Here is a 12,500-nt window from a genome sequence, read left to right as displayed (position 1 = left end):
ATGTGTATGTGGAAGTTTATGCTTGAGTGAATAAGTAATTGAATGAGTAAGTGACAGACACACACAGTGCAAGTAGTAAGAGATGGTATGCCAGTGAAAGGGAGTGTATGGGTGAAGATTTGATATGCACATACACAGAGAAAATGTATTTGTACATTTGCAGTATAGTCCAATGTCAATTATAGATAAATCTTAAATTGTCTATATTGCTGCAATATGTGAGTTAGGTGAAGTTTTATTAAGCTATTCTTGCTGGGTATCATGACATAGATGATGGCTCTGGTTAGGCCCAAAAGATGGGTGTCATTGCATACATGACACGACATCAGAGACTCCTCCCTGTTTAAGCATGCTCACAGTTTTAAAGTTTTATGACTGTCATGGCACTTTTTTAGGGGCAACAGACTTCCAAAGTCAGCTTAAACACTTGTTTTGTGATGGTTTTAAGGGAAAATTTCCAGCCAGTGCCTGCTGCATCAGAAATATCTTGTCTTGATGACCAGTTAGCTCCCAACGGCAAAGGGTTAACTTATAATAGTTACTATCTTATTAAACTTATATTTTCCTAACACAGTCTATGGTAATCATCTGAATAAGTATACAGAGAATGTATTTGTAACTGATGTACATATTTTAGAATGCATTCCCTTAATAATCTAAGAATCTCCCCTTAAAATCTAATAATGCATTTCTCACTGAATCATTCCATGCTTAATGGGGATATGCATGTGGTCTGTCAACAGTCAAAAAGCCTATCAATGTAGCATTGTCAATGATGGAAGCTGCACCACCATGTTTCCTTTTTTTTATATACTTTTTTTCTCCTGTCTGCTTGCTCACTAACCACCTATGCTCTCTTGACATTCTAGGGTCACAAGAGTATCCAGGTTGGGCGATGGTGTAGGCTTCTCACTCGCCCCTTGCCCCTGCCCCCTCTCTCGGGTACAAAGGTATACATGCACCTAGATGTAGTTGTACACATTTACTTAATTGCAACAAAGACTTGGTTCACTCACTTTTCGTTGTCTCTTTTCCTTCTTCATTTTGTATGTCTTCTTCTTGAACTTGTTCTTTGTCTTCTCTCTATCATCATCTTCTTCTTCTTCATCTGTCTTTTCTATCTTCTTCTGCTTCTTCTTCTTCATCTTCTTCATCTTTGTCTTCTCTATCATCTTCTTCTTCTTCTTCTCCTTCTCTTTTTTCTCCTCCTTCTCCTTGACCTTCCCCATTCTTTCTCCTTTTCCTTCTCCTTCTCCTTCTTCTTCTCCTTCTCCTTCTTCTTCTCCTTCTCCTTCCCCTTTCCCTTTCTTTCTTCTTTTCCTTCTTCTTTTTCTCCTTCTCCTCCTCCCTCCCCTCTTCCTCCTCCTCCTCTTCCTCTTCTTCTTATTCTTCTTATTCTTCCTCCTCCTCCTCCTCCTCCTCCTCCTCCTCTTCCTCCTTCCTCCTCCTCCTCCTCCTCCTCCTCCTCCTCCTCCTCTTCCTTCCTTCCTCCTCCTCCTCCTCCTCCTCCTCCTCCTCCTTCCTCCTCCTCCTCCTCCTCCTCCTCCTCCTCCTCCTCCTCCTCCTCCTCCTCCTCCTCCTCCTCCTCCTCCCCTCCTCCTCCTCCTCCTCCTCCTCCTCCTCCTCCTCCTCCTCCTCTCCCCCTCCTCCCTCCTCCTCCTCCTCCCTCCTCCTCCTCCTCCTCTCCTCCTCCTCTCCTCCTCCTCCTCCTCCTCCTCCTCCTCCTCCTCCTCCTCCTCCTCCTCCTCCTCTCCTCCCTCCTCCTCCTCCTCCTCCTCCTCCTCCTCCTCCTCCTCCTCCTCCTCCCCCCCTCTCCTCCTCCTCCTCCTTATTAGCTTCCTGTTCCTTATTGTCTCCAGTTTCCTCCAAGTTGTTGGCCATTTTTTTTCTTTTTCTTGTTTGTCTTCCTTGTCTTCTTCCTTTTCTTTTGCCACTTTTTCATCTACAGTTGTCCATACTATTCTGCACATTGCACAGGTAAAGACTCACTTCTTGAGTTAATGGAGACTGCACACTTAGCCTTCATTTTTCATGTTTTCATTGTAATTTACTAATGACTTTATTGCACCATTGAAATCATTTAAAGCTCCAAAGTAACTACCAGGCTCTGATAATTTTACATGATTTATAATGAATTCTAGCTGACAGTTTTGCTGAACTGTGATAATAACAGGGATATCCTTATGCCTTTTACTATGCATAGTTGCTGTCTAATAAACTGTTATTATGTAGAGTAACCTTACTGTAAATTGTACCTCATAATTTATGAATATTTGTGCATTTTGAAGAGTTTCTAACTCTAAATCTCATACACTAATGACTATTCAGCACATCACATTCTGAGATTAGGTTAAGGTTCACAATAAGATTTTGTTTTACAGATGATAGAGCTCTAGTTTATGTTGTGTTTTCATATTTATGAGATAGGGTGAAATTCATAAAGTTTTCCGTTCCAGAGTACAGCATTAAGCACATGCATTGTTGTGCGATATTTTGTTCACTTCGTAACATCCACATATTGGCTTTTCTTTAGACTCCTGTTTAACAAATAATCTGTTTTTTGTTTTTTTGTATTCCACTTATTTTTTGATGTGTTAAATCAGTAACCTCAGTATTGGCCTTATAATTATTTCTTAATTTTGTCATTCCTTCTTCTTTAACTGTATGAGGAGTATCATTTTGTTTACCCTTTCCATTTTAAAGTTGGTAATATTTTCTTCCCATAAGTACTTGGATTTATGTGACAGTTGTATCCTTATTTTGTTTTGATAAGCCAGAGAATCTAACATTTTTTGTTGTTGTATATATTTTATATTTTATGATAATTTCCTGTGTTCATATTTGTGATGTAAGTGCATGCACATATGTCATCCATGTTTGTGTAAGTTTTGTCAGCTTATGCATGCTATTGTTTGTCCCTTTTTTTCTTTTTTTTTTGTTCATATGTATATGTTGGGCTATATGTTGTATGAACTGTAGTTATTGTTGCATATGCTATGCAGTACTCAGAAAATAGTAAAAATCTGCACATATATTCACTGCTCATAATACACATCAGGTCAAATAGTTCAATTATGATAGTGAAACTCAGGGTACACAGTTGTATAGGTAGTTAAAGTATGGGTATAAGACTAATATATTAATGTGAAAACTTGATACTTCATTTATTGATATATTTGCATGTATGATTTTGGTTCTTGATAAAGGTGATTACATTAATGTGTAATGGGTCCAGAGGCAAAATTAGTCCTTTTTTGATGACAAAAAAACAAAGTTGATCGCAAACTAGTAAAAGTTTCTGATTAACTTTGGACTTTGTGGGATTAATGTTTTTAGGACTGAAGCACTATTGGAGTAATTCACTAGTTTCCTGATGAATTTACAATCCTTATAAACAACCAAACTGTATAATGTTTATTATTGTGCAAACTCTTATTCAACCAATTAGCAGCCGATGGCATGATTTACTGCCAAGGCAGAGTCAGTCGTAGATGCGGATGGCACCATACCAGGCAATGTAAACCCGCCATCCTACTGCATACATATTTTATTAAAACTGCGACCAGTGGGTTAAATTTGATGCAAATGCTTCTCCAAGTATTCTTTCAGCTCATTACTATTGTTTGACTAGAAAAGACACTGGCCAAGCTTTGCTGGACCCAGAGTGCTGTCAGACAGGAATCTCGTTGGTAGCTGAGCCTCACATGCACCTTTCATGTTGTCTATTATTTATTTAAGATTCAGATGAGATTATCCATCTGTGTGGAGCCTCACTGAAGACCATGTGATCCCATTGTTCTCTGCTGCATTGTTGCGACTATCTATTAACATTTACTGATCACAGGTTCCTCTATCTTCTCATTAATACTATTTTGAATGTGGCAACTCATGGAACAATAGTAGGGAATGATTTTCAACATAGCTCAGAGACAGGTTTAAAGAGTGCTGCCTTCAGCAATGTGTCTTCAGTGAAATTTTACCATAGGGCTTGCCTAAAGCCAAATTTTGTGGATGATCAATCCTTCCTCTATAAATTAATTATGGGAATCTTTCATGTGCTGCATCATCAGATATGTTGCGGTCAGATGAAAAATATCTAAAGATGCTTATCAGTACTACAGGAAAAAATAATTCACAGTGGTTTTTTAAGTACTTTACAGTTTTAGGACCAAGATTCTACATGTGTAAATATGAAATGGACCAATTTCTGAATTATCAAGATTTGTAGAATATGGTAGTCTTACACTTAGATTTATGAAAATAATTTGATGTTTTATTTATTTTTAAACAAGCATTACTTTGAACTTGGCTCAGAAATTTTTTGATGTAATTATAATTATGAATATGCACAGATATGAGGTAGCAATCCAGTACATATGGTATGTGAGTAACTGCTGCCTCTGTCTACTGATTAAATAGTTTACAGTAACCATTAATGTGCAGTACTCTGCTGTCATGTAAATGGTAAATTTAAAATACTTTTTGTATTATTCACTATTGAGATACATAAATTGTACATCTGTATTGAAAGAGTAAAAGTAATCTCAGGTAGACTTCTTCCTTTAGAATTCTGTTGTAGTATGGAGGGAACTTCTGCATGAAGTTCAAGTGAAATATAATCATTATATCATACTTTATGGCATAGAAGGGAAAATCTAGAAAAGATGTTTACTCTGTGCTTCTACCCTTATTAGATTATGCAAACACTATATATAGTTTTAGTCACAGCACTTGACTCCAAAGGTTGAATTGGTGTGCCCTGGCAATTAAGCACTCAATAATGCATCCAATTTTGTTAGTATCATATGGATTGTCAAATATACAGGTAGCAGTGTCAAATACCATCAGTTATGATAGACAGTATTTGTCACTGTTGCTTGAAAGAATACTGATAATGGTTTCTTATGTGTTCCAGAAAATTAGACACACTGTTGACCATGAGGTTGCCAGGGCATGATAATTTAACCATCAGACTTGACTGCTGCGAGTGTAGTGATGGCACTAGACGTAACTAATAGTAGTCGTATATTTTCATTTTGTTTTTATATTTTAGGGCTGATATTTCAAGCATAGACATAAATGAAACATTTGATTGATGGTAGTTTTGTTATTTAGATATGAGAGCACATGACAAACAAATTATATTTTGCTTCAGTGGCACATGGAACAGATTTCAATTGTAGAAAGTTAATATCATTATATGTTAACAAAATAATGACCCTATATATATATATACACAATAATGATTAATATTCAGTGCCTTTTCTTGCAAACAAAATAATGACCTTATATATAAACAATAATGATTAATATTCAGTGCCTTTTTTCCAAATTAAAGCAAACTTCTGTATGCCAGTAAATATCCTGCATTCTGCTTTAGATATCATATCACACTGGATCATTTTGCATGTTAGGTAAACAAGGTAAACCACATTTAAGATATTAATGCTTTGTGTAGAATAGATTATGAAACACCAATTAAAATATGTGGAATGGTTACATGTAGTATAGGAGTTTTCACATGTAAATACTTGTTCGTTTTGTGAAACAATTTTTAAGTTAGTGAGATACAGGTAGTCTGATAATTACTGATTCACTTACTATATTATACATCTTAGTTGTTATTGATGAAGAGGAGCTTGGGCCTGTGATACTAGAAAAGAGGATTTTTGTTTCTTTTATGTGAAAGTAAATCATTCACGTTCTATTTCAGCATAGGACAGATGCTATGAAACTTAAAATCTGTTATGTAATTGGTCCCCAATATGCTGCTAGAGTTTCTGTGAATTTCTAATTGTTGAACAGTGAATTCTGTTGGTTTTATTGAATGTTTATTTTCCCTATTATTTTGCATGGACGATGATCACTTGTGTGGTTTTATTAGCTACACTTCTTGCCGTTGGAGTTGAGTTTGTGTGATTTTGCATGCACACATTTTAATCCTTTTGTTAAACATTTTGATTTAAAGGCAATTTAGGTAGAGAATTAGAAGTAATGCATGGAGAAGATATCAATTTGCACTTACCACAATAACTCAGTATCTATATGACTGTTTTTAAATAAATATTGACATACTAATCTGTCGTAATTAGAGTTTTTAGGAAATTCTAAGTAAAAATGAACCATAAAAAGGCACGGGAAAACGAATAACTTGTGGATTCTTCTAACATTTCAGTGAGAGACCTTCCTTAGCACTGTTTCTGTGGCAACACTTCCATGAGAACCTGGGCCTCGTCTTCCAGCCTTAGAAGATAAAAACGTGCAGCTTACGTCTTCCAGACTCTCTGTGCTGTGAAAAGCTGTGGGAGCATGAAACTTCCTGGCCTTGTGCATGCAACTGCCTCGGCCCAGAGTGTGTGTACTGTAACTACGAATCACGGATTTTATATGCACCATCTTTTGAGGAAATTGCTCAATTCCCAGTGATAAGCATTACTTTTTACTCTCTTAAAATGCTACATAATCATACATTCAAATCATATTTATTTTGTATTGAACAACCATGATATTTGAAGTCTCTTGTGGCTGTGTGACGGAATAATACTTGGAATAAATGATTTTGAATATCTGTTTTCCCCATCAAAGTGATGAAGTTCAGAATAATGCTAAATGAAGCCAGATATGTTCATAGTCCCTAAAATCCAGTCAAAGAAAATAAGAATATTCAGTGACTCATAGCTGCTCATGCTTGAAAGAATTATACATATATGACACACATGGCACTGCATGCATCAGCACCTCTTACTCTTGCACAAACAGAGGACTCGGGGTCGGATACCTACGACACTAATTGCACACCACTTCGAAAAGAAAAAGAGAAAAAAAATTATACTCTCCTAAACTTAGCATGAGCACCAGTCACCTTTATTTCTATGGAATTATGTACATTAATCAACAAGGTTAGAATATGTGATTAAAACCAATGACTTACACTGACTGCAGTGATTGCTTTAATTCTGTGCAGCTCTTTGGAATTTATTCAAGATAAAAAAATAAAAATAAAAATGTTTATCGATAGATTCCAAGATGTGTCATGGTTTGGTTGTGATATTTGATGAATGATTTCCATTGCACATGTATTGACTTGCTCTATTGGCAGTAACTGTACTATAATTTCTGTATATCATAGAGGATGAAAGACAGTGGTCTTATCTACTATACTGGGAAGTCAATAGAAGTTAATGTAATCAATCCATTATGCTGACTATCATTCCATGGGCCAGAGTAGATTTGCTCTTCTTTTTTCTTTAAATATTGATGTAAACTTCTTTTTTTTTTTTTTACCTAAGCACCTCTTTGATGATGAAGTACACTATTTTTTGCGATTGTTTTTAAAAATCATACTGCCTTTTGTCTCTATTGAAAGACAATGCATGGAAAGCTCTGGCCCTTTTATTTGTTTAGACTATAACAATTTGATTGTGAATTTCAAGACTTAGGGGAAATATCTGCATTATATTGCTGGCAAACCAAAGAGATTTAACAAGTGGCCTATCAAACACTGCAATACAGATTGTATGTGAAAAAGAAAATAAGTATAGGCTTATTAAACATAATAAAAATAGACTCAAAACTATTCAGTCATGTGGAAACAATTATGCCTCTGTTGTGTCACATCTTTATAATGATCCTTTTCATTACTGTACTTTGTGGTCTGGAATAGAATATGTACTGTAACCTAGTGAAATGTTTACCTTTGAAAAGAAAATGTACACAAAAAAACCAACTTATTTTGACCTGCCCTCCATCATGAATCTACAAAAGGCAACAGTACTAGTCAGGCACTGCATGACAGTGCACAAGGGGCTGGAATCATTACATTCTTATGCCTCACTGGGACAAAGAGTTGCCATTATTTCTGCATTGAATACCACAAACACGACTGTATAATGCCAACAAATGATGTACACTATAATTATTGTCAGTGATTATTAAAGTATAATTTTATAAGTGTTTTCTATTGTGACCTTTCAAGAAGCAAGTAAGAGCACAAATTGATTTGCATAATTTCAAATCATCATTGATCCTATGGTGATGGTGTGTCACACCTGAGTGACACGGCTAAATGGCTGATGACGGGGCAACACACCAGTGTGACGTTCCCAATGCAATATTGCATAGGCCCGGCGTAGGGGGTTGTCACTTCTCGCTGGGCCTGTCAGGATTGGGTTAATGATATCATTATATCTTTAATTATAAAAGGAAAGGACTGTCATACTAATATAGGTTGTGTTTTCAATAGTGAAGTTACCTTGTACTTATTAACCCATTGCAGACGTGTGTCATGACATACATGAAGCAGGAGCTTTGGCCTGACAACAGGCGTCATGACGTACATGACATTTGGGGATTTTGGATAACTGTGCTGTTCTATTGTGCTATGAGTAAGCAGTAAGTGAAGATGACAATAGCAGTCATAATTACTATAATTACCATAATATTAAGCAAACCTAACATCCAAAACCTAGATGGCACTACTTTCTTCTAGTAACAGCAGGAGAGAGAGCCTTGAATGGCACCCATCCACAGTCTCTAGCAAGCACTATCTTTATAGAGCAGTGGCACACAGCAAGTTATCGACCTCTTGCTCTAAAGTACCACTGATGAAGTACCACTGATGTAACCAATGTAATCTCCATCCAATTTTCATCTACTAATGTTTCAAAGACAGAATACCACAAAAGTTATGATGCTGTATGTGAAGTGGCAGGAAGATGTCCCTTCTTTATAACAATTGGTCAGTCATTCCGTAATTACAATCCGACATTAATGTAATGTTGCATTGCTCTTCAGTATCCCAGCCTTTAATCATACTACAGATAGTTCTTTAAATGGAACAGTAAATATTCATTGCACCATTTTGACTTGAATCTCGATATTCATGCTCTTTTCACCAACATGCCAATGAGGTAGTATATCTTAACCCTCTCTGGACGGGTGGTACACTACGGTACCGCGCATTCAAGGCCCGTTTGCTGGGTGACGTCATACGGCGTCATTTATTTAACTGATTTAGGCCTATGCGTTCGAAAGCCCCGGCATTGTAACATGCAAGGCTGGAATGCCCCCGTCGTGACTGGGTTAATAAGGCAGTGTAAAAGTAATATATCTGTAACCTCGCACTCCTTTCCCCATGCTTGGAAACTCTGCCTCCACTCCAGTTCATAAATCATCTCAGACTTGCCCCTTGACTGCTATTTCCTCTTCCCTAATATGTACTCTACATCAGGGTTATTCAGTGGTCAGTGGGTCAATGCATCTCTTTAAAAAATTATAGTAATAAAAAATAAATATTTTTTATACCGTAAAAACTGATTAACCCACTCACGACGGGGGCATTCCAGCCTTGCATGTCACAATGCCGGGGCTTTTGAACGCTTAGGCCTAAATCAATTAAATGACTGGCACCATATGGTGCCACCCAGCCACCAGGCCCTTGAATGAGCGGTACCGTAGTGTACCACCCGTCCAGAGAGGGTTAATGTATAATACATTACAAAATATAGCTGTAAGGGTAATGCATGAAACCTAACTAGGCTGCAATGAAAAAGTTTGAAGAACACTGCTCTACACCATATAAACACTTCAATATCTCAGCACTTTGAACCTTAGGAAAGCAGGAAATAATATCTAAACCTGTATATATATTACATTTACTTAACCCATTCGCAATGGGGCTAATTTGGCTCTAAGTGGTCGAAATGCCGGGATATTCTAACGCACAAGCCTAACGCCTCAGGATTCTCTGCTGCACTAGCCGCGGGTGAGCGCTGTATGCCTGATCACCTGGTGCGCCAGCCTTGACTAAATATCTCGTCCCTGTCACCTGACCCAAAATCCACTAGATGTGATAGCAAGTCAGACAGTGCAAATGGGTTAAAGGTCTTCTGATAGATGAAAATAATCTTTAATGAAAAAAATTGCTGGCCATCGGAAATTTTGTCTTTGCAATGTTTAACTTCTAACTCTATATCTGGATTTATATTGCATTCTCTCTAGTTTTTAAACACTCAACTCTTGCTAGTTACTAGTATAGCACAAACTAAGTTCCTTGGTGTTTCTGGAGCAAGTTTAATGTACTAGCCAGATACCGACCATACTGCTAATTATTCTTTTTTTTTAACCAACCTACTTAACCCGTTCCCAACGGGGCCAATCCGGCTTAAATAGACCAAAATTCCGGGACGCATAAGCCTAACGCGTCGGGATTCTCGGCCGCACTGGCCGCGAGCCAGCGCTGTGCGCTGGTTTCTCCCGCGCCCCGGGCTGGACAAAGTAACGCGTCCCCGTCGTGTAGCCCAAAAACCACTAGACGTGTTATCTTGTCATCCGTCGTTAACGGGTTAACTGACATACATATTTGTGCTCGCACTTCATGAAATTTGAAATATCTTGCCTCTGATGTATATCCTATTTACATTTTGATTCTCAGCTGGAGAGTTTAACCCATAACTGCCAGGTAACGTGGTATCATGCCATGCGGTGGCAGCACTTGACGCCAGGGGTGCGATATCATGTCATGGCATTTTGTATGGCTGGCATGTCGGGTGATCTTAAATGCAGCAGTAGGCCACAACCAGAGTGGATGAATAGTCTGAGATGTTAGGCCTATGTGCTTGAAATACCCAGGTGTTAAGACCGGGCAGAGCCAAAACTTCCCCGTTATTATTGGGTCAAAATGCAAAATTCAACACAGTTACAAGTGTTTATAAAACAACCATATCTCAAATTCCTCAGAAAATAAAAAGAAATAACATGTTGTTTCCCTTATATATAGTCTTCCAATTAATAGTAAGCTCTCTAAAATCCCCAATAATAATATCAATAAATAATATGCTACTTACAGGAAAAGGAAGAGTAAAACTACAAAGTTTTATTTGTGTGATTTATAATAATTTTATTCTTGCTATCATTCATTTTCAAAATTGTTCATATATTCACATTCATCCTAAAAACAGACATATTAGGAAATATTACATTCTATCAGAGTTGCAAGATAACTTCAGTTTCAAAGACAAAGTACATTCCAATTACAACAAAATAATGGAAAAATAATCAGTATACATGAACCATACCATATAAAAAGGTCCAACAAAGAATATAGGTGAACAGGCCAGAGAAGAGGCCACTGGTGAGAAGGGACTGCCGACTGACGAAATACTGCTGCCACTTGGACCCTGCCTTCAAGAGCAGCATAAGCCACAGTATGAGGCCGGCCAGGAAGAAAAAGAGGAAACCGTACAGACCGGTCAAGCCCAGCATACCTGTTGGAATAAAAGGTTTGTAATAACCCTAAAATGGATATCTTTTTTTGTTCACGACATTATCTCGAGCAGTCAATACTTGATACTAGTTATCGTAACTGATATAAATCTCTCTCTATACATTCTCAAATTAGCCAAACTAAATACTTAAAAAAGAAAGAAAAAGAGTAAAAAAAAAAATTTTTTTTGTAAAGATGAGCTTTCCATGTTTTCCTTCAGGAATTACTAATTTACCTGCTGTAGCTCCAGACAAAGCAGCCATGGATGTCCTACAATATTCAATCACAGCCAAATTATTACGGACAGCGGCATCACTATATGCTACAATTTCCCCGGTTCCACGATCCACTCTGGTGCGCACTCTGCCCGACATCTTGAACTGAGTCTGAAAAGTAGATTAAAAAGTCAGTAAAACAATCCTATTCTTTTTACTCTGATAGAAATCGGGAGATAAGTAACCTAACGAATGAATGTACAAGAAAAAAAGGAAAAATAAAGAAGAGAGAATGAAAAAACTCAGAACACAGATGAACATTTTCCTTTATTCCTTAAAGTAGACAGCAAGGACAGAATAATCTGCATCCAACATCATATTTTTCCACTAAACGAACTAGATTTATGACCAAGAATTTTCAGCATACTCCCTATACACTCAGGAAAAATCTGGAAGGAATATCAAGTAACATCCAACAAGAGGTTCCACCAAAGAGTTGAATCTTGACATAAATACTTTTTCATAATTTTTTTTCATATTTTCTTAGACTCTGTTACTTTAGTTTAGGTGTTCAAATGTAAGAAAATGAGATGTAACGTGAAAGAAAATGATGTTATAGAAAACTATGTGATGACACCATGGTAATTTTTGCTTCTTGATCAGGAAAAAAAAAGAAAAAAAAAGGAGAGAGAGAGAGAGAGAGAGAGAGAGAGAGAGAGAGAGAGAGAGAGAGAGAGAGAGAGAGAGAGAGAGAGAGAGAGAGAGAGAGAGAGAGAGAGAGAGAGAGGATCTGAGTCAAAAATCAAATGTGATTGGCCAAGAGACAAAGTAAAGTAAAAAATTACCAATGTAATACTGCTTCTAATTTGTTGATTACCCATGATATCACGTCACGTCATGAGGTACACGTACATACTCATATGTACAAATATGATTATTTATATTGCTTTCTTTTTATTTTAGTAAAAAAAAGGGAAAAAAAAAAAAAAAATGATGTCACAGAAAACTACATGCTATTGATG

General features: G+C 37.0%; 2 protein-coding genes across 11 annotated transcripts in view; one reads left to right on the top strand and one right to left on the bottom strand.

The window, feature by feature from the left end:
- LOC122259006 (uncharacterized) overlaps positions 1–7,950 on the top strand; it is a 166,591-nt gene extending 158,641 nt beyond the window's left edge. For 4 of the 8 annotated variants that reach the window (XM_086555490.1, XM_086555488.1, XM_086555486.1 and 1 more), the window contains 2 exons: positions 870–950; positions 6,176–7,950. In XM_086555490.1, the coding sequence (XP_086411616.1) occupies positions 870–904 (35 nt within the window). In that variant the 3' untranslated portion in view covers positions 905–950; positions 6,176–7,950. The remainder of the gene's footprint in view (positions 1–869; positions 951–6,175) is intronic. The other 4 variants (XM_086555491.1, XM_086555489.1, XM_086555487.1 and 1 more) reach the window with 1 other exon arrangement.
- Positions 7,951–10,871: 2,921 nt separating this feature from the next.
- EMC6 (ER membrane protein complex subunit 6) overlaps positions 10,872–12,500 on the bottom strand; it is a 7,405-nt gene continuing 5,776 nt past the window's right edge. For 2 of the 3 annotated variants that reach the window (XM_043025432.2, XM_086555493.1), the window contains exons 2-3: positions 11,499–11,649; positions 10,872–11,264 (exon numbers count right to left, since the gene is read on the bottom strand). In XM_043025432.2, the coding sequence (XP_042881366.1) occupies positions 11,056–11,264; positions 11,499–11,637 (348 nt within the window). In that variant the 5' untranslated portion in view covers positions 11,638–11,649 and the 3' untranslated portion in view covers positions 10,872–11,055. The remainder of the gene's footprint in view (positions 11,265–11,498; positions 11,650–12,500) is intronic. The other variant, XM_086555494.1, reaches the window with a different exon arrangement.

This window comes from Penaeus japonicus, unplaced genomic scaffold, assembly GCF_977035675.1.
Source record: "Penaeus japonicus unplaced genomic scaffold, GWHDUDI00000001_assembly GWHDUDI00000031, whole genome shotgun sequence".
Classification (NCBI taxonomy): domain Eukaryota; kingdom Metazoa; phylum Arthropoda; class Malacostraca; order Decapoda; family Penaeidae; genus Penaeus; species Penaeus japonicus.
Note: the sequence above shows the minus strand (reverse complement) of the source record. Positions and strands in the feature narration are given on the sequence as shown.